Here is a 21,598-nt window from a genome sequence, read left to right as displayed (position 1 = left end):
TCCTCTCGTCTCTTCTCAGGGCATCATAAGTATGAGTCTTGCCTCTCCTCTCCTCCCTCTTCTTCTCACCTCTCTCTCCTCTCTCCTCTCTCCTCTCCTCTCTCTCTCTCCTCTCCTCTCCTCTCTCCTCTCTCTCTCTCTCTCTCCTCTTCTCTCCTCTCCCTCTCTTCCCTCTCTCTCCTCTCTCCTCTCTCTCTCTCTCCTCTTCTCACTCTCTCTCTCTCTCTCCACTCTCCCTCCCTCTCTCTCTCCTCCCTCTCCTCTCTCTCTCTCTCTCCCTCTCTCTCTCCACCCTCTCTCCTCTCTCCTCTCTCTCCTCCTCTCTCTCCTCTCCTCCCTCCTCTCCTCTCTCTCCTCTCCCTCCTCCCTCTCTCCTCTCCTCCTCTCTCTCTCCTCCTCTCCTCTCCCTCTCTCTCTCTCTCTCTCCTCTCTCCTCTCCACCCTCTCTCCTCTCTCCTCTCTCTCTCTCTCTCTCTCTCTCTCCCTCTCCACCTCTCCTCTCCTCTCCTCTCTCTCTCTCTCTCCTCTCTCCTCTCTCTCTCTCTCTCTCTCTCTCTCCTCTCCTCCCTCTCTCCTCTCCTCTCCCTCTCTCCTCTCTCCTCTCACTCTCTCCTCTCACCTCTCTCTCTCTCTCTCCTCTCTCTTTCTCTCCTCTCTCTTCTTCCTCTCTTCCCTCCTCACTCTCTCCTCTCCTCTCCCTCTCTCTCTCTCTCCTCCCTCTCTCTCTCTCTCTCTCTCCTCCCTCTCTCCTTTCCTTCCTCTCTCCTGCGTCTCTCTCTCTCTTTCTCTCCTCTCTCTCTCTCTCCTCCTGTGTTCTAAGGGCTGTGCAAGTATGAGTCTGCCTCTCTCCTCTCCTCCTTCTTTCCTCTCGTTTGTTTAGAGGTCAGTGTGAGTCTGTCTCTTCCCTCTTCTCTCTCCTCTCGTCTTTTCTCAGGGCAGTGTTCTTGTGCTTGTGCGTTTGCCTCTGGCCTCTCCCTCGCTCTCTTTCGCTCTCTCTCTCTCCTCTCCCCTCTCTCGCTCTCGCTCTCTCCTCTCTCGCTCTCTCGCTCTCCTCTCCCTCGCTCTCTCTCTCTCTTCCTCTCTTCGCTCTCGTTCTCACTCTGGCTGAATACAGATCGAGTACATTTGGCTGTGAGTTTTAAGTTTTCTCTCGTCGCACTCGGGCTCCAGACTGAGGCAGACTTTTCTTTTCTGCACCGACGCTGCGTTTTTTTTGTGTGTTTTTTTTCAGCTCAGGGAATTCACAACTCACACAAACTCCGAGGCCAAACTTACACCAACACATTTTCTCATCTCAACTTTCATCCAGAACCGTTTACGTCTGATCGTTAACGAGAAGTTTGGGGAAAGATAAAATACAAAAAAATCTAATCGAAAACTGAGATTTAGATCAAAACGAGAAACAAACACGAATCGTTTCCCGTCTCACTTTGCGCTTCTGTCACACACACAACGAGTTTCTACAATCGATCGAAACGCAAAAGTCTGAAATCTGCAGCTCATCTCGTTAACTGGAGAATCTGTCGTTCGTTCATTCGTTTTTCAATATAAAACTAAAAATAAGAAAACGAAAAAACAACAGTTTTCTTCGTTATTTGTCTCCAAAACCAAAATGAAAAAACAGATAATGATTCGTTTTTTCAGTTTTCGATTTTGTGTTTAAGTGAAAAATGGAAAAAACGGATAACGACCGTTTCCCGTTTATGTAACTTTTGTGACTGTGATGCTGGACTGAACCAGGACTGATCCAGGTCCAGGACCAGACCGGGACCAGACCGGGACCAGAGCGGAACTGAGACCGAGACCAGACCGGGACCAGAGCAGGACTGAGATCGAGACCAGACCGGGACCAGAGCAGGACTGAGATCGACACCAGACCGGGACCAAAGCGGACTGAGACCAGAACCAGACCGGGACCAGAGCAGGACTGAGATCGAGACCAGACCGGAACCAGAGCGGGACTGAGATCGAGACCAGACCGGAACCAGAGCGGGACTGAGACCAGAACCAGAAGGGAACTGAGACCGAGACCAGACCGGGACCAGACCGGGACCAGACCGGGACCAGACCGGGACCAGACCGGGACCAGAGCGGGACCAGAGCGGGACCAGAGCGGGACTGAGATCAGATCTGACCAGATCGGGACCAGACCGAGACTGAGACCAGACCGGGACCAGAGCGGGACTGAGATCGAGACCAGACCGGGACCAGAGCGGGACTGAGATCGAGACCAGACCGGGACCAGAGCGGGACTGAGATCGAGACCAGACCAGGACCAGACCAGGACTGAGATCAGAACTGAGATGGGGATCAGACCGAGACTGAGACCACACCGGGATCAGACCTGGACCGAGACTGAGACCGGGACCGAGACTGAGACCGGGACCGAGACTGAGACCAGGCCAAGACCAGGCTGGGACCAGACCGGGACTGAGACCGAGACCAGGCCGGTCCCGCTCTGATCCTGCTCTGGTCCCGCTCTGGTCCCGCTCTGGTCCCGCTCTGGTCCCAGACCTGGATCAGTCCTGGTTCAGTCCGGGAAACAGCCGTTATCCGTTTTTTTCATTTTGGTTTTGGAGACAAATAATGAAGAAAACTGTTGTTTTTTCGTTTTCTTATTTTTGGTTTTATATTGAAAAACAAATGAACGAATGGGACACAGATCCTGGAGGCTCTGCTCTGTCTCAAGATCTAAAACAGACTCTTAATTTAACACAATCTGACCAGAAACAACCGACTTGGATTGACCACAGGCTCCCGAAAACGTGCCCTTTAAACCCATTTTGTATTTTTTCTTGAGTTTTCAGACGATCGTAAAACTTTTTGTCTTTTTCTTCATTGCGTCTCCATGGAAACTAAACCAAAACTCAGATTGGTGCAGTGCATCAGCTGGTTTTAAACTTTTTTTTGTTGCGGTTTCTTGCTCACCTCGGATTTGGGCTCCGTGTCGTCTTTGAACTCCGGGTTTATCTGTAAAATAAAAATCATAAAAGACAACAGAAACACAATAAAGAACTCTGTGTTTTTTTATGTTGAGGAGTTTTTGGTTTAACCCTTTAACTCTTGACATCGAATTTGGAATGAACCTTTTAAAATGAATTGTGCGTACAGTGGGTGTGCTGGTGTACTTTTGTGTGATAGTTTTATTAAAGACAAAATACAGAATAAAACATTTAACAAAATACAATAAAATAAACATAAAAAACAAACATAAAACAATACCTACACACACACAAATTTAATGAAATAAAACAAAAGTATCGTATTTTTTGGACTATAAGTGTCACTTTTTTTCCTGGTTTGTGTGTTTCCTGTGACTTATTCTCCGGTGCGACTTGTATATTAAAATGTTTTTGGTGAAGTGTGGAGAGGTTCTAGTCTTGTGTGTGAGTATCTGCTGCTCCTGTTCCTCCTGTACCACTGTCACTTGGCTCTACTGCGCATGTCTCCTGCAGAAAGAGCCTCTGTCCTGCTGCAAGTCGTCAAATCTGCAGCTGAAAACGGAAATCGAGCAGCGGAAAGAAAGTTTGGAGTGAGAGAGAAACTTGTGACACCGGGAGGATGAACCGTGAAACTTTCCTGAAGTCACTGGATGGATGGACAAAGTCTGGACTTCAGTGACACCGAAACCATCCTGTCGAGATTCAGAAAGACCAGAAATAATTCTAACTGGAACTGATGCTGAATCCGACTCTGTTTACCTCCGGAGGTCGAGGTCGAGTTGTTCAGAAGTGACACAGAGGATGAAGAATTGAATGGATTTAGTGATTTGGAGTGAGATGGAGAGTTTGTTAAACTTGTTCTGTTCTGTTGTTTATGTTATAGTTTATCTGAAGAACTGTTCATATGTGACGTTAACAGTCTGTTGTTCTCTCTTCTATTGTTTTTACTACAACTTGACTTTACACAGGAAATGTCGGCTCCTGGTCTCTGATTTTATAAAACAAAATTCTCCCAAAATGTGCAACTTATAGTCTGAAAAATACGGTAATGTGGTAGTGCAACAAAACCATTAGGGATGTGCAAAAATATCGAAATATCAATATATATATCGTATTGCCTAATGTGACGATACAGAATCAATATCGTGGACTGCTGTATCGATATATCAGCAAGAGTATTTTTTGGTTTATTTTACTGAATAATTTTGTTACAGCTACAGTTTTGTTGTTCGTTCAGAGACGTTTATGCGTCACATTTGACATTTTCACTGTTTTGACGATTAAAATGTTTGTGTTTCATATGAACTTTGCACAAGACGCGGTTTAACAAAAACTTTTAATGTCACAGACTTTATTTTTTATTGAACCGCATCGAATCGAATCATATCGAAATAGAAGTGCACTGTATCGAAAAACATATCGGATCGTGGCCTGTGTATCGAGATAAGTATCGTATCAACAACATCTTAACGATATCAGCTCTAATAACCACACTGCTGCTGCGAGGTGCCTTATATTTATATTTTGGCCAATTTAGAATTTAATTTTAATTTTTTTCTTTTTTTTTTGATTGTTTGACATGAACCTGAGGGCAAAGGGCTGAAGACAAAACTGAGATAATCATATTTACACATCATATACATATTTACATTTTAGAAGTTCATGAAGATGTGCTGTCACTTTACAAATAAATAATAAAAATAAAGAATAAGAATCTCTGTAAACTGTAGCTGAGTCAATCTCTCCACAGCTGCAGAACACGACTCAGAACAGCAGCAGTTTTAGAGGAAACACTGCCCCCTGCAGCAAAAAACACAAACTGCACTGGACCATTTCAGATTTGGAAGTAAACACACAGGGCTGTTTGTGTTTGTGCAAAAATATTTAAAAATATCGATATATCATTTAATTTGATGATACAGTATCGATATCGTGGGCTGCTGTATCGATATATCGCCAAGAGGATTTTGTGTGTTTTTCATATTAACTTTGCACAGACTTGGTGGATTTAGTCATTGTGTTTTAGGATTCGAGACCGGTTTTGGTCCCAAGTCCGGCCTCAAGCCTGTTTTTTTGCAGTCCTGGTCTCGTCTCGGACTCTGTTTGTCTCAGTTTTGAAGGAGCTTGGACTCGGTCTTGTCTCAGTCTCGAGGTCTGACACTCGACGAGTGATAAATGGAGATATATATCAATGTTTTTATAAATCTATGTGCAAAAATAACTATAAAATACAAATAAATGTTGAAAATTACAAAGATGGTCTCGATTTTGTCCCAATGTGCCATGGTCTCGGTCTCAGTCTTTAAAAGTCTCAGTCTTGTCTCGTCCTTTAAAAGTCTCAGTCTTTAAAAACCTCTGTGTTTAAAAACCTCGGTCTTTAAAAATCTCGGTCTTTAAAAATCTCGGTCTTTAAAAATCTCGGTCTTTAAAAATCTCGGTCTTTAAAATCTCGGTCTTTAAAAATCTCGTTCTTTAAAAATCTCAGTCTTTAAAAGTCTTAGTCTTTAACAGTCTCAGTCTTTTAAAAGTCTAGGTCTTTAAAAGCCTCAGTCTTGTTTAGGCCTTTAAAAAGTCTCGATCTTTAAAAGTCTCGATCTTTAAAAGTCTCGGCCTTTAAAAGTCTCGGCCTTTAAAAGTCTCGATCTTGTCTCAATCTTGTCTCGGTCTTTAAAAGTCTTGATCTTGTCTTGGTCTTTAAAAGTCTCGGCCTTTAAACGTCTCTGTCTTTAAAAGTCTGGGTCTTGTCGCAGTCTTTAAAAGTCTCGATCTTTAAAAGTCTCGGCCTTTTATACGTCTCTGCCTTTAAAAGTCTCGTCTTGTCTCGGCCTTTAAAAGTCTCGTCTTGTCTCAATCTTGTCTCGGTCTTTAAAAGTCTCGATCTTGTCTCGGTCTTTAAAAGTCTCGGCCTTTAAACGTCTCTGTCTTTAAAAGTCTGGGTCTTGTCGCAGTCTTTAAAAGTCTCGGTCTTTAAAAGCCTCAGTCTTGTCTCGGCCTTTAAAAGTCTCGGTCTTGTCTCGATCTTTAAAAGTCTCGATCTTTAAAAGTCTCAATCTTTAAAAGTCTCAATCTTTAAAAAGTCTCTTTAAAAGTCTCATCTTTAAAAGTCTCTCAATCTTGTCTAATCTTGTCTCAATCTTTAAAAGTCTCTCGGTCTCTTTAAAAAGTCTCGGTCTTGTCTCGGTCTTTGTCTCGGTCTTGTCTCGGTCTTGTCTCGGTCTCGGTCTTGTCTCGGTCTTGTCTCGGTCTTGTCTCGGTCTTTAAACGTCTCAGTCCAAAGACAAGAACAGACAGAAGAGTAAAGAGGAGCGTCCTGTGTGTGTCGGGGCTGTGGGCTTTGAGGAAAAAGTGTGTTTTGTTTTGTGCAGTGACTTACTTCAGCCGCCAGGTAATTTCCAGTGGCCAAATGTTTGAAACGAAAGAGGCTGTTCCACTGACCCGCCCCCCCTCTGCACGGGTCGTAGTGCACCACCTGAGGAGACAGAACACACAGATTTATAACGTTTTTCTGTCAGATTTATGATGTTTTTGTGAAGAGCAGGTGAGCCGTTTGTCCTGTTAAAAGTCCTTGTGACTGGTTGAACAGGACTTTACAGAAAACTTTACGAAAAACTGTACGGAAGACTTTACAAAAAACTTTACAGCTAAACTTTACAGCTAAACTTTACGTACAGCAATCTTTACAACAAACATTACAGCAAACTTTACAGCAAACTTTACAGCAAACTTTACAGCAAACTTTACAACAAACTTTACAACAAACTTTACAACAAACTTTACATTTTTTCTCCCCAGGTTGGCCATTTTTTAGGTGTCAAATTTGACTTTCTGGTTGGAAATCATGACACGATTGTACAGAGATTATGATTTCACAATTAAAATGACAAGAAAACAACTTTATTTTGTTGAAATCATGTTTAAAGTGTCAGATTGTGCTAAACTTTTGGACAGAATTCTCCCAGTGTGACGTCATTAGTGTAGGACTCTCTATTTGATGTAAATTTATTAAACATATTTTTAGATTTTTCTTCACAATTTGCGTCTTCAATCCAATCCGCTTTTTTCTACAGCACATTTTACAAACATGACAGTTTACAAAGTGCTGCACAGACAAATTAATGCAATAAAAAGACAGTAAATCATAAATAAAAACAATAAATAAAACGCATAAAGCTAAAAAAAAATTTGTAAAAAGTGAATAAAATCAAATTAAAAATGAAATAAAAGACACAGAGGACCAAACAAATAATAAAAGAGTGTCTTAAAACGTTTTGATTTGTGTAAAACTATCATTCATATTTACATCAGGTCATCATTATCCCAAGAAATTCAGTAGAAATTAGAGAAATATCGTCAAAACACATTTTAGTCACTCTCACCTTTTGGTTCAAAATCAAACTCCTAAACAGAACGATATTTTTTTTTGTTTTCAGACTTGGATCTTAAAAAGTTTCAGGTTGTGTTTGCTCATGTGTGCGTTGTCGTTGTTGTTGTGTCACCGTGGTAACTGATGAACATTCCGTCATAAACATAAAAGCAGAACACCCCCAGCGCGATGTTACTGTGAAGTATCAATAAAACACAGTGTCATGTTTATAACACTCGTCTGTTATCACGCACGGGTTTATGTTTCTCGCCCACAGTCAAACGCAGAAACAGAAAACAAAAAAGTCCAGGACGATCCGACTCTGCAGGAGATTTGGACTGGTTTTGTTTACTTTAATTTACTTAACATTTTACTTGACTTGACTTTTTATTTTACCTTTACTTTACTTTAATTTTTTATTTTACTTTACTTTAGTTTTTACTTTTACTTTACTTTAATTTTTCTTTACTTTGACCTTTACTTTACATTTACTGTACTTTACTTTTCACTTGATTTTACTTGACTTGACTTTTTACTTTTCTCTTACCTTTACTTTACCTTTTATCTTATTTTACTTTACTAAATTTTTATTTTACTTTATTTTACTTGACTTTAGTTTTTACTTTACCTTTACTTTACTTCTTAGTTTAATTTACATTACTTAATTTTTTTACTTTACCCTTACATATACTTTACTTTTTACTTTACTTCAATTTTTTTTTTTTACTTTTTTTACTTGACTTTACATTTTATCTTTATTTTACTTTAATATTTACTTTATTTTACTTTAATTAAATTTTAGTTTTACTTTATTTTAGTTGACCTTAGTTTTTACTTGACATTACCTTTACTTTACTTTTTATTTTACTTTAATTTACATTACTTTAATTTTTTACTTTACTCTTACCTTTACTTTACTTCACTTTTTACTGTACTTTTTTTTAAACTTTATTTCACTTCAGTTTTTACTTTACATTTATTTAAATTTTTACCTTTACTTTACGTTTTATTTCACTTTACTTAAATATTTTCTTCATTTTTACTTTACCTTTAATTTACTTTTTACTTTACATGCATTTTTATTTTACTTTATTTTACTTTTCTTAAATTTTTTACTTTATTTTTACCTTTAATTTACTTTTAACTTTAATTTTTATTTTACTTTATTTAACTTTACTTTTAACTTTTACTTTAATTTTTTTTTTTTTTAATTTTAATGTTATTTTAAATTTTTATGTAATTATTTATATATTCATTCAGGTTTTCAAGTTTTATGTCGTAAAAAACAAATACAAAAACAAACTTTGTGGCTCAGTTGCATTTAGGATGTAAAAGGTGGATCGATTTTCATCTCAGGACAGAGAAGGAAACGTGAGAATGACACAAACACGAGAGGAACACAAGAACAAAAGCCTATTGTAAAGAAAACGAGATGTTCCTGATGTGAAAGCAAAACGTAAAAATACACTTCCCCTAAAAACCATCTACAACACCGAAACTTCCCCATTCATCACTTCATAATTTACATGGTTTGGTTTAAATCCAGCGACACACAAAGCCAAATGGCAGCGACTTATTTACACCAGATGCCCTAACGTTTTATACACACACAAAAACCGTCTCTTTTTGACGAGGTCTGAACCGACAACCGCACGACTTGAGAAACTATGTGGGTTTTTTCTGGTACGATTGTGATTAAATTTAAGTCTGAGCCGTCACCACTCGATTTTCTTTAAAAAGTAAAAATTAAAACTCGAGAATATCTGAGTTTTAAGGTCGTCTGTTTAAACTCAAACTCTCTTTTACTGCGGCTGCAAGATTAATTCTGTATTTAATTGGATTTATAAAAACACTTTATTCACTTCACTCCACAGAACTCTAATCAAATCTAAAGCGGCGTGGAGCATTTTTGGACCAATAAGAGTGCGGCGTGGAGCATTTCGACCAATCGGAGAACGGCGTGGAACATTTTGACCAATCAGAGCGCGGCGTAGGGCGTTTGGACCAATCCGAGCGTGGCGTGAAGCCTTCGGACCAATCAGAGCGTGCCGTGGAGTGTTTGGACCAATCCGAGTGCAGCGTGGAGTGTTTGGACCAATCAGAGCGCGGCGTGAAGCGTTTGGGCCACTCAGAGCGTGGTGTGGGGCGTTCGGACCAATCACAGCGTGGCGTGGAGCGTTTGGCCACTCAGAGCGCGGTGTGGGGCGTTCGGACCAATCACAGCGTGGCGTGGAGCGTTCGGGCCAATCCGGGCGCGGCGTGGAGCGTTTGGACCAATGTTGGGTGTAATGCACACAGACGTTCACATGGACAGTTTGGTGTAATAATAGATTTTCTTCAGGTGTTTTGTGGAGTGGGTAAGTTTTTAGTGGCACCAGTGACTTCTGCAAAGTGTCTCCACACGTCTTCAACACTCTGGCTCACGAGGAAATGAGGTTTTGTGTCTAAAATTCTGGACTGTCCCTTTAAACCTAAACTTAAATCACAAAATAAACTCCAGAACGGTGCAGCCCTGTTAGTCCCGGCACAGTTCGGTTCAGGGTTGCACACATTTCCACAGCTCGTGATCACAGTGGACATAATCAGAGTCTCACCTCGACCTCCCACAGGGCCTTGGAGCTGGTGGCGGACGTGGCCGATTGTCTCAGGGTGGTTCTGAGGAACACGTGCTGCTGTTTCTTGTACTCGTCTGACGTGAGGAACTTCTCCTGCTCGGCGTGGAACAGCCGCACCACGTCGCCCTGGAAAACACCGCCACAACAAACCGTAAAGAATCTCAAACTTCTAAACCTGGACACACCTGGGCTGGTATTGTTGGTATAAAAAAAACTATGAAAAGATTCTCTAACATTGTCCATTCTCAACTCACTTCTACTCTCTGGCTTTTATTTATTTTTATCTTTTATCTTTTTATTATTTATTCTTGCTCTTATGTGATTTTACGACTTCTATTGTCTTCATTCTCTCTGATAATAAGAGTGACTCACCCCTTTTAAAATGTCCTCTCTGTAATCACTGAACTTCATGAACAGAGCCACTTTCCAGCTCGTGTTACAGTTCACAGCATTAACCTGAAAAATATACAAATGAGTCATAATGAAAACAAAGCTAGTATAAAATAAAAATAAGTGTTAATTAAACTATTAAAAATGAAGGTACAGCAAAGACACATAATCACTGTGGGACAAAACGACTCATTTTCATCATTCATTTTTCAAACTGTATTTTTCTGGAGAAAGTTTTTCTCCTCCAGCTCCTCCAAAGGAACCATGAAGTGTTCCCAGTCCAGTCCAGAGACAGAGTCCCTCCAGTGTGTCCTGGGTCTTCCCCGGAGCCTCCTCCCGGTGGGACATGAACACCTCCTGAGGGAGACGTCCAGGAGGCATCAGAACAGACGTCCTCCCCTCACTGCTCCTCTCCACGTGGAGGAGCAGCAGCTCTACTCCGAGCTCCTCACCCTTTGAGTTTGGAGTAGAGCCGCCCAGTCACCCTGCAGAGGAAACTCATTTCGACCGCTTGTATCCGCGATCTCATCCTTTAGCTCAGACTCTCTACATTACGTCCATTTAATCCAATTTACAGACAGATAAATGTTCGAATATGTGGCACAGCATCAATATTTATCTGCCGCCGTCCTGTCCCTGAACGCACCACCAGACTCACGTCACTCAAGTGAGTTTGTTTCTACACGCTGCTGTCAACATGTTGGATTATAATACATTTACGGACAATTGTTTTGAGTCGGGAAGATCTGAGAGGAGCCTGTGTGAGACTGAGTGTTACAAATATGTCGGGTTTTGAAGCTACTTTTGGTTCTTTCTCATTGGTTAGAGCTTTGCTGCTCTAAACTCCAACACATAAACAGGCTGTTTTCTTACATTAGGGTTAGGGTAAAGTGATTATAGTGTGTGCACATGTGACCTTACCTGCACTGATGTGTAAATAAGCTGTGAATATAGGCGAGTTTCATTGTTGACAAAAGCGCGCGTTTCATGCTGGGAATTATTTTGGTCGGCGGCAAGAAACACTAATTCAACATGACGGACGGAGCGAGAAAGCACGTAAAGGGTATTGATCCTGGTTATTTATCCACTCTAACGGCAGAGGACCCAAGACCATTTGACCAGAAATTGGTCATAAACATCGACGGACGACAAATCACCCTTTTCAACCCCGACAGAACCTGGACCAAACCAAATTTCTGGTCAGAATCGCCAACTACCTGGACAAATATTCACTTGGGTGACATCCACAATGACTTGGTGGAAACTCCTGGGCCATTCACAGCAGAAAAGATGAAAACCTCCAAGAGTCTCGATGTGTTGTTGAACTTGTTGGAGTCCACGGTTTGTTAGGATCTTCTACGTTTGCTCTGCGGATGTTTGAAAGTCGTTTAATTCACCGTTAGTGGTTCTTTTCACTCAGAATACGAAAAAGACATTTTCCTTCTTCCGTGCTTCTATTTGTGCATCCGATAATGCAGCAGGAATTTACCATTATCGGGGAGAAATACGCGAGGTTACACACTGTGTTTGACGCTACCGTGTTTCTTGCCTCCGACCAAAATATTTCCCAGCAGCAACGCGGGCTTTTAATAACAATGACGTCAGCTGAAACTCACCTATAGGTTTGCATTTACGCATAATTTACGCAAATATAATTACCACCATTACCAGGCTGATAGCAGTAGTTTTTACTTTGTTTACAGACTTGAATGTGATGCAAAATGTCATTAGTCTGACCTACTGTCTGTAAATACGACGTAAAGAGACAGAATAACAATAAATGTCGCCGAAACAAACTATTTAAATCAAGCAGAGCCAAACCTAAGATTTATAATCAACTGAAGATTCACAGTGAATTTTTACATCGCCAAATATATCGACTTTTATATCGACTACACGCTCGTCCAACTCCTGTTTTATCGGGATCATATCGGTCGCAAAAAAAAAATAAAAATCCATATCGGTCGGGCTCTAGTGCAAAGTGAATGAACGTGCATGTGTGAATATTGATACAGCAACAAAGGGTCATTGAATTCACTTTGGAAACTGTCACGTTTATAAAATGTGCTGTAGAAATTAAGTAGATTGGATAAAACCATTTTTCTTTTCTCAATAAAAGCCAGTTTCTCGTACCTCTTTGCATCCTCGGTTGTCCAGGAGCTCGATGTTGCTGGCGTGAAGCGGCTGCCCGGCGTTCACTGGCATCAGCACCACCTTGTCCCCGACCACCACCTGCAAACCACACGCACACGGCTCAGGCTAAAAGCTGCACTGCGGGACATTTCAGCCGGAGGGTGCGCTTCCTGCTCGTCTCCGTGGAGATGTGGTCGCTTTGCCCGAGATGTTCCACAGTACAGCTTTGTCCATCTCCATGTAAGAGCCAAGCAGGTCGAACAACTCAGCCCGAAACATGTTCATGAAGGTGTTTTTAATCTGTGTCGTTCATTCATTCGTTTTTCAAAATAAAACCAAAAATAAGAAAACGAAAACATGTTCTTCATTATTTGTCTCCAAAACCAAAATGAAAAAAACAGATAATGATTCGTTTTTTTAGTTTTTGATTTTGTATTTAAATTAAAAATGGAAAAAAAATGAGAACAACCATTTTCCGTTTTCGTGTATTAAACTGCGATGCCGGACTTTTGCAACACAATACGGACTGAACCAAGACTAAAACAGGACTAAACCGTTTTCAGTCCTAGTCTGGTCCCAGTCTCAGTCCTGGTCTCGATCCCAGTCTGGTCCCAGTCTCAGTCTGGTCCCCGTTTCAGTCCCCGTTTCAGTCCCCGGTCTCATGGTCCCGGTCTCAGTCCGGTCTCAGTCCCGTCTCAGTCCCCGTCTCAGTCCCGTCTCAGTCCTGATCTCAGTCCTGGTCTGGTCCCAGTCCCGGTCTCAGTCCCAGTCCCGGTCTCAGTCCAGTATCAGTCCCGGTCTCAGTCCCGGTCCCGTTTCCGGTTTCAGTCCTGATCTCAGGCCAGGGATTAGTCCCGGTCTCAGTCCTGGTCCCGGTCTAAGTCCTCGTCTCGGTCCCAGTCTGGTTTTGGTCTGGTCGGACCTGGTTCAGTCCTGGTTCAGTCCAGCATCGCGGTTTAAGTCACAAAAACGGGAAACAGACGTTATCCGTTTTTTCCATTTTTCATTTAAACACAAAATCAAAAACTGAAAAAAGAGTCATTATCTGTTTTTTTCATTTTGGTTTTGGAAAGAAAATAGTTGTTTTTTTACTTTCTTATTTATGGTTTTATTTTGAAAAACAAATGAACGAATAACACAGGGATTGCTTTTGAACAATAAAAACACTTGAAACACACTTGAACATGTTTTTTATACCAAACTGTGGAACATTCCAGGCAAAGCATAACAACAAACAAGCAGAAGAGAAAACATCTGAACAAAAATATACACAAAAATCTATACTTATTGTTTTAAAGGTCCGATATTACTCAAAAGTGACTCTGGTGAGGTTTAAGTCGTGTTTTGATGTTGTTTCCTCCTCAAAATCAGACCTGGAGTTATGTTTGTTGTTTGAGTAACTTTTTATTATGAGTCTGTCTGCATGTCCAAAGCTTAAGATGCTCTGTTCCACCTTATGATGTCATGAAGTGGAACCTGTTTCACCGGGACAGTCCCAGTTTTGAGCCTGTGTCTCCTCTAATCGTGAGCTTTCCCACGATATCACAATAAATATCGTACTGTGAGGTTCATACCGTGACAATATCGTATCGTGAGACCTGGATATCGATACAGCCCGAGTGTTTGTGCGTTAAATGTGTGAATGAAACAAAACAAAACACAACTCCGGGTCTGTTTGTGACGAGGAAACGACTTTAGAACACACAGTGGATCGTGAATTTAACGTAATATAAGACCTTTAAATTTTGAAAAACTCAAAAATGTCAAAGACAAAAGTGAAGAAACACGACAGGTGCATCCGTGCAGGTGCGATGCTTCGTCTAAAATCTACTCGTTCATGCCAAAAGAAAAAAAAACAGCACACACACACACACACGCAAACACACACACTCAAAAACACATTCTAAGTCACAATATTTCTAATTTTCTATGTTACTCTACGGTGGCCCTGAGGTGACGCAGCATTCCATCTGTTTCCAAAGAATTTTGTGCAGTTGCTCTTGGAAACGCTTCTTACTTAAAACATACATTAAATGAATCTGAGTCTAAAGGTGCACTGTGGAACTTTTCTGGAAGATCGTCCGCCACCTGCTTGATTCCACGTAAAGGCCGAAACACACTACAGGATTTTTAAACAGTTTTTTTAACGATTTTTACACGCGCGACAAAAAGCGCACACCACAGACACGAGGAGAATCTGACGAGATTTAAAATCTCCGATCGTAAAGACTGCAGCAAGATCTGTCTGCGGATCACGGGGTATAAATGCGTGAGAGCGATCGCGTCAACCGTTTCCTGTCGACAGTAAAACCAGTCGCTCTGAGACTCTTAAGTGTTCAAAGATCAAACTCTGCACTTCTGTCTTAGATACAAGTCCAATCTGTGGTATTATTGTGTTATTGGTGAAATGTGGAGCAAAAATCCAGATACACTACTGGTCAAAAGTTTTAGAACATCAAACTACTTCCAGTTTTTTCCAGTTTACTGTTGACTAGGGATGGGCATTCGGTGAAATTTTCTTAATCGATCGTCGGAAGAATTAACAATCAATTATCGATTAATCATTAACGTTTTTATATTAAAATGATCATCATTATTATTACTATCTGCACTAATCTGCATAAATAAACTCAACTTTACGACATATAAACATAACGACTCTAGATCCACATCAGCTGTTTGACATTATAATGTGTTTAATTCAGTTTTGTTCAAATCTCACAGAAACAAAACTTAAAACCACATCACTAATTTACATAAACTAAGTGAAGATAAAACTCCAGCTCTTGTGTCGCTGATGTGGTCCAACTTGTGTTGGATTAAAAGACATGACTCAGGTGAATACAGGTCAGTGTGACCAGATTTGTGTTTGTCAAAACCAGGACAGCGTACGGGGGGAGGGGGGCGGGGCCTCGTCATCCACATTGAGCGACTCTCACCTGGAAAAACTTTTTCCCACTGGACACAGAAACATATGTGCTGCTTTATCCACTGTGCACATGGACTCACACTTGTCCCAACGCAACGGAAAGTGTGGAATTTCTTCTACAAATCCTGGTTAAATCCACATTTGTGCTTCGGTTCGTTACAGACTGACCCACTGTTTGTGTCTCGCTCCTTCTGATGCAGAGACACATGTACACACCTGTTTGGTCACGACACACAACAACCTACATTCGGTTTGTCGATTAAAATTAACGTAATCGATGAAATTCTTAATGATCAATTATCGATTAATCGACTAATCATGCCCATCCCTACTGTTGACCAAAACGTATTCAAACCGTTGAGTGAATAAATCCTAATGCTGCGAGGTCAGATGACGGTTTCCTGAAAATTCTCTTGTTTTGTTTTGTCGTCTGCCGTGGTTTTTGGCTTTCTTCCAGTTTCCTTCTACTTCAGCGCAGAACAGTGATGCTTGTCGCTTGTTGATGATGTGCAGACTACGGTCAAAAGTTTTAGAACACCACGCTTTTTACAGTTTTTTACCGTTTCCTGTTGACGAAAACATTTTCTAAACTTTTGATTGATGAAAGTGTCGACCTTTGTCAGACAGAACAGCTGAACTCACTCGTGGCTCGATCTTTTTACAGCACAAATCAAATATTGTTCAGAAAGTTCTTCCCGAGTCTGTTGCAGAAGTTTCCATAAATGTGTGGCACTTGTCGGTTGCTTCGCTCTTCAGTCTTCAGCTCGATGGGTTTAAGTCTGGACCCTGTGCTGCTGCTGCTGCTGGACACTGTTTTCAAGTTTTACCATCTTGTTCTTTTTTTCCTGAGGTAGTTTTGGCAGAGCTTGGACTTGTGTTTTGTTCTTTTATTTCTGTTTTTTTAACCTCTGTCCATTCAGTTCTTACCTTTGTACCATTTCACGATCTTCATTGGACTTGAATTGCAATAAATAACTTGAAAAATTATGGTGTTCTAAAACTTTTGACCGGTAGTCTAAATGATTTTTAAAGCATAAAAGATTGGAGATAAAGTCCTGGGGAAGTAGAGTCACTGTGGTGAATCTGCAGCTTCACCTCGATCCAGACACAAGTGAGGAACGACTCTCACCTTTTTACTTTTAAACAACGCCTCAAACTGGATTCACAGCGCGGGTTTGTGGACTGGGGTCATTATTTGTGTGTGTGGATGAGTTTGGGGACCACAGGATCGTCTCTGCTGTTTGCAGATGATGATGTCCTGATGGCTTCATCAGACCAGGACCTGCAGCTCTGGGGCGGTTTGACCTGAGAGTGAAGCGTCTGGGATGAAGATCAGCTCCTCCAAATCCAAGGCCATGGTGGAGAGTCCCTGCCTCAAGTGGAGGAGTTCAAGTATTTCGAGGTCTTGTTCACGAGGATGGAGCGTGAGATTGACAGGTGGATTGGTGCAGCGTCGGACCGTTGTGGTGAAGATGGAGCTGAGTCGAAAGGCAAAGGTCTCGATTTACCGTCAGTCTTCGTTCCTACTCTCACCTCTGGTCATGAGCTCTGGGTAATAACAGAAAGGACAAGATCGCCGATACAAGCGACACAAATGAGTTTCCTTCGCAGGGTGTCTGGACGTCTCCCTTAGAGACAGAGTGAGGAGCTCAGTCACACGGGAGGAGCTCAGAGTCGAGGCCCCGGGGAAGACCCAGGACACACTATGTCTCCTGGCTGGCCTGGGAACACCTTTGGGTCCCGACTGGAGGAGCTGGAGGACGTGTCTGGGGTGCAGGAAGTCTGAGAGCCCCTGCTTAGACTGACGCCCCTGCCGACCACGGATAAGAGGAAAAAAATGGACGGATGGATGTGGATGAGTTTCTGCAGTTTAAATTCACAAGTTTTCATTAGTCGCTCTGGATTATAAGACGCACTGTCATTAAATGGTCTATTTTTCAAACTTTTTTCACAAATAAACGGTGTGGGACTTTAAAGGAAACCCAACAGTGTGATGGGTGAGTGGTTTTGTTTGTTTGTTCGTTCACGGTGACTCTGGGCTTTGTTCAGTTGTGGCGTGTAGGGAGGGTGTGTCTGGGACCAACGGATTGTCGGCGTGTTCACAGTGACTCAGTTGTTCAGTCGTGGCTCAGATTGACACATTGCGCTCGCTTTTTCGGTTCGTTCCTCCGTTCCGTTCCTCGTCGGCGTGGAGTGATGAGTGTGTCTGTGGGTGTGTTTCGCTGTGCGGTCGCTGTCTGCTCCGTGTGTGTTTGTGTGTTCTGCGAGTGGTGCGGCTTTGTAGTTTACTGAAGTCGTACTGGGACCCCCGAGTGGATTCGTGTAATGGGGCGCTCTGGATTGTGGCGTGCGGTCGTTTTTTGATGCAGTTAGAGGCTTAAGAGCGAGACTAATCACCCGGAAAATACGGTAATAATTATTATCGCTGTTTCCAGAGTTTGTATCTTGCGTTTCTGCGTCCGTCGCTCTGTTTTATCGGCTGTTGCTGATGTTTGGTGGTTACGATCTGACACTGACAAACGCGAGGAGGAGCGGCGGCTTCAAAATCTCACACGAAAACACAAAGTCGGGTCACGCCTCCCTGAACTCGAGGAGAAACAAAACGCAGCCAAAATCGGGCAAATTCTCCTGTAGTGTGTGGCCACCTCAAGTTAATGTTTTTTGTTGTTTTTTTCCCCGGAATGTTCAACAGGATGGCATTTAATTTATTTATTTCCATGGAAACGAGAAGGCCATAACGTAAAGTCGAGTAACAGGTCAGATCTGTGGAGAAGTGGGCCTGTTTAGAGCAATAAATTTTTTTTTTTTACTGTTTTTTTTACTGTTTGAGAAATAAAAACACCTGTAACTGAATAAATCCAAGCTACCGTATATTTGTTTAATGCCATACTGTGGGACATCCTAGGCAATAACATCTCCATGGAGACGAGCAGACGGCAGACGCTCCATCAGAAAAGTTACACAGTGCAGCTTTAGTGTTCGCATGCAGCACTCGGCCTGTTTCATGAGTGAACGATGCACAAACGTCATGCACAAACAAAAGCAATACCTGGAACCAAAGGAAGCTGAAGCCAAAAGAGACAAAACACAAATGTTACTGGACACGAGACACTTGGATTAAAACATCTAATAATTATTCAAATCAACAGCTGAATTATTTGAATTTTAGGCACAGAATGTTTAAAGAAGAGGACCGAGTGAGTGTGACGTCACTTTTTTTTCCGTTGGGAAAAGAAGGCGGCTGATTGGTCGGTTATTAATGTTCATATGTTGATTTAGAAACAAAACAGTGAAATAAAAACCCCAGGATCATGTGGAGCGAGTTCAAACCACAGACTGAATAAAGAAGTGACACAAGTCTACAGGGTTTAAGCTTCAAGATGTTCAGATTTTTTTGTGAAATCAGATTTTTTTGCGAGTTCGTTCACATTTCCAGTTAAATGTGACTTATGTGTGATCTCCAGTGTGAACTTTAAACGCCCCAAAAGTGTTGGAGCAGTTTTATTGGATAAACTCTGGGCTTGTCTCCCAAAAACCAGTCCACTTCTCTATAAATTGTTCAGGTTACACGTCCTCCAGTGTTGGGAAGGTGACTTTTAAAATGTAATCCCCTACAGATTACAGATTACATACCTCAAAATGTAGTTTGTAACGTAATCCATTAAATTACTTCAAGTGAGTAACGTAATCTGAATACTTTGGATTACTTGATATTGTCATGTTTTTTAAAACTACATGAATGAACCAACCACATCCTGAAAATTCATGTTTGTTCTCCTCAAACTGGCTGAACCCAAGTCTCCATGAACAGACTTTTGATTTGCTGCAGAGAAGCAAAGACGAGGATCTGAACATGAGATGTTTTGTCTGTTAAAAGAAAATAAAAAGTCCATTCTTTACTTAACCAGATTAAAAATATTGTTGATAGAGAAATGTTTTTTATATGAGATCACTGCTGCCTTAAATTATGTCCACCCTAATGTGAGGTCTCATACTGTAGACCTGGTTTAGTCTTGGTTTAGTCTTGGTTTTTAAAATCACTGCATTGGCTCCCTGTGAGTTTCAGGATCGATTTAAAAGTTCTTTTACTGGTTTTTAAATGTCTTAATGGTCTTGGGCCTTCTTATCTTTCAGAACTCCTTTTACCTTACGAACCCTCGCGGACCCTGCGCTCCTCCGGCAGCAGCTCCTGGTCATTCCCAAAGTCAGGACACACACTCACGGAGAGGCGTCTTTTCAGTACTGTGGCCCTCGTCTATGGAACTGCAGCCGGAGGAGCTCAGGGCCAAAGAGAACGTTCATGTTTTTAAGAGCAGGCTCAAGACCCACCTTTTTAGCTTAGCTTTTGAATGAAATATCATATTTTTTACTTGTTTCTACTATACACATTTTAATTTATATTTATTTATTTTAGACTTATTTTTAGGATATGCAGTGTTTCCTCTGTAGGAGCCTCTGCATCAGGAGCAGAGGTCGGCTGTAGCTGTCGGGTCTGTCCCGTGGGCTCCTGGTGGAGAGTTGGAGCTTGGGCTTCATCTCTCCCCTGGCTCCTGTGGTGGTTCCTGGTGGTGGTGGACGTCTCTCTGCTCCTGATGTAGACGGCTCCTCTGATGATGTTTTCTCAACTGGTTCGCCTGTATTCAGCCTCACATTTTACTATGTGTCGTTTTATGTATTTTAGCAGGTTAATGTGTGTGTGTGTGTGTGTGGGGGGGGGGTTTGGCTGTTTGGGTGTCTGTGATGTTTGGTTGTGTCGAGTCGGGCAGCTGTGGGGGTTGGGTTGGTGGGTGGGTGGAAATGTGGGATTGTTTTTAATCTAAAGCACTTTGTGTTACATTTTTGTATGAAAAGTGCTTTATAAATAAAGTTTGATTGATTGATTGGTTTAGACCTGGTTTAGACCTGGTTTAGACCTGGTTTAGACCTGGTTTAGACCTGGTTTAGACCTGGTTTTAGTCCTAGTTTAGTGCTGGTTTAGACATGGTTTTACTCCTGGTTTAGTTCTGGTTTAGTCCTGGTTTTAGTCCTGGTTTAGCCCAAAATGTGAAAACGGGAAAATACTGCCGTGTAATCAATTTATTTCAACAAAGTAACTGTAATCCAATTACCACTCACTGAAACAGTAACTGTAACTGAATACAGTTACTCATCATTTGTACTCTCATGTAATCTGTTACTCCCCAACACTGGCGGCTTCGTAGTTTACCAAAGTCATACCAAAACATTTTGACCGATTTTTGAGCGCCGTGTAGCACCCGGTTTGAGTTCAGAAACAACAACCAGAATAAATACATAAGGTGCACCGGACTATAAGGCACACTGTCGATTTTTGAGAAAATTTAAGGATTTTAAGTGCGCCTTATAATCTGAAAAATACAGTAATCTGATTCGACGTTACTGTTTGACTCTGGCTCGAGGGTGGAGACCAGACAAACCCTCTGCATAATAAATACAGTGAAATGTGAGTCTGGACCTGCCAGGCAAACTTTTAATCTACACTAAAAGGGAAGTTTTAAATCGACCATAAATGTCTTAAGTCGATTACAGTCTTACAGAATCGTTAACAGTGAAATATAATGCTCCTTACGTTGTCCCCTTCACTGCGGAGCTTCCAGAAGGGCTGGATGTTGAACCAGGAGCCCTCGTTTCCGTCGGGATCCAGAGAAACTCTCATGGCGTTTTTCTCCAGAAGCGCCGGCAGACGTTTGTTCACCGTCAGGTATTTGTTGCTCTTTATGTGAAGGAGCTGAAACAGAAAAAGATTCAGACAAAAATACTTCAGGTTTACAAGAAAGTGATGATACAAACTGGCTGAAAAAAAAAAAAAAACGGACCGATCACAGGAAAAAAAAAAGTGGTCTTTGGATCACTTTTGAATTTTTTGCGAGTAGTAATCAATAAATAAGTTAGTCGTACAATAACTTTTAATGAGCTCGATAACTTTTCCCGGCTTGTTTTCCTCGCTCTCTCTCACTCTCAAAGAGGGTGAATGTTAGAAGCTTCTATCTCGCTCTGACTCTTCGTTTAACAAGTGTAATGACGCTTGAACCAACGTGCGCTGTGTTTATCGACACAGTGGATGCACGCGCAGCCTGAGTGCAGAAAACTCCGCTGTCTGTGCGACTAAACATGAAGCCGCGACACAAGCGCCGCTGTCAGAAAAACAAAACAGTTCATCTCCGTGTGACAAAACACGTCACGATGCCGAATCAACACTGGTGAGCGG

At 41.7% G+C, this 21,598-nt stretch overlaps 1 protein-coding gene across 1 annotated transcript in view; it reads right to left on the bottom strand.

Moving 5' to 3' along the window:
- The window catches only part of itpr2 (inositol 1,4,5-trisphosphate receptor, type 2), a 246,649-nt gene that overhangs the window by 185,722 nt on the left and 39,329 nt on the right, over nt 1-21,598 (bottom strand). The window contains 6 exon segments of the mRNA XM_055155239.1: nt 2,929-2,970; nt 6,316-6,411; nt 9,900-10,046; nt 10,293-10,376; nt 12,444-12,542; nt 20,960-21,118. Coding sequence (XP_055011214.1) covers nt 2,929-2,970; nt 6,316-6,411; nt 9,900-10,046; nt 10,293-10,376; nt 12,444-12,542; nt 20,960-21,118 — 627 coding nt within the window.

Source organism: Boleophthalmus pectinirostris, unplaced genomic scaffold (genome assembly GCF_026225935.1).
Source record: "Boleophthalmus pectinirostris isolate CB_2022bp ecotype Guang Dong unplaced genomic scaffold, ASM2622593v1 HiC_scaffold_2, whole genome shotgun sequence".
Classification (NCBI taxonomy): Eukaryota; Metazoa; Chordata; class Actinopteri; order Gobiiformes; family Gobiidae; genus Boleophthalmus; species Boleophthalmus pectinirostris.
The sequence above is the reverse complement of the archived record's forward strand: the minus strand, read 5'-3'. Positions and strand labels throughout refer to the sequence as shown.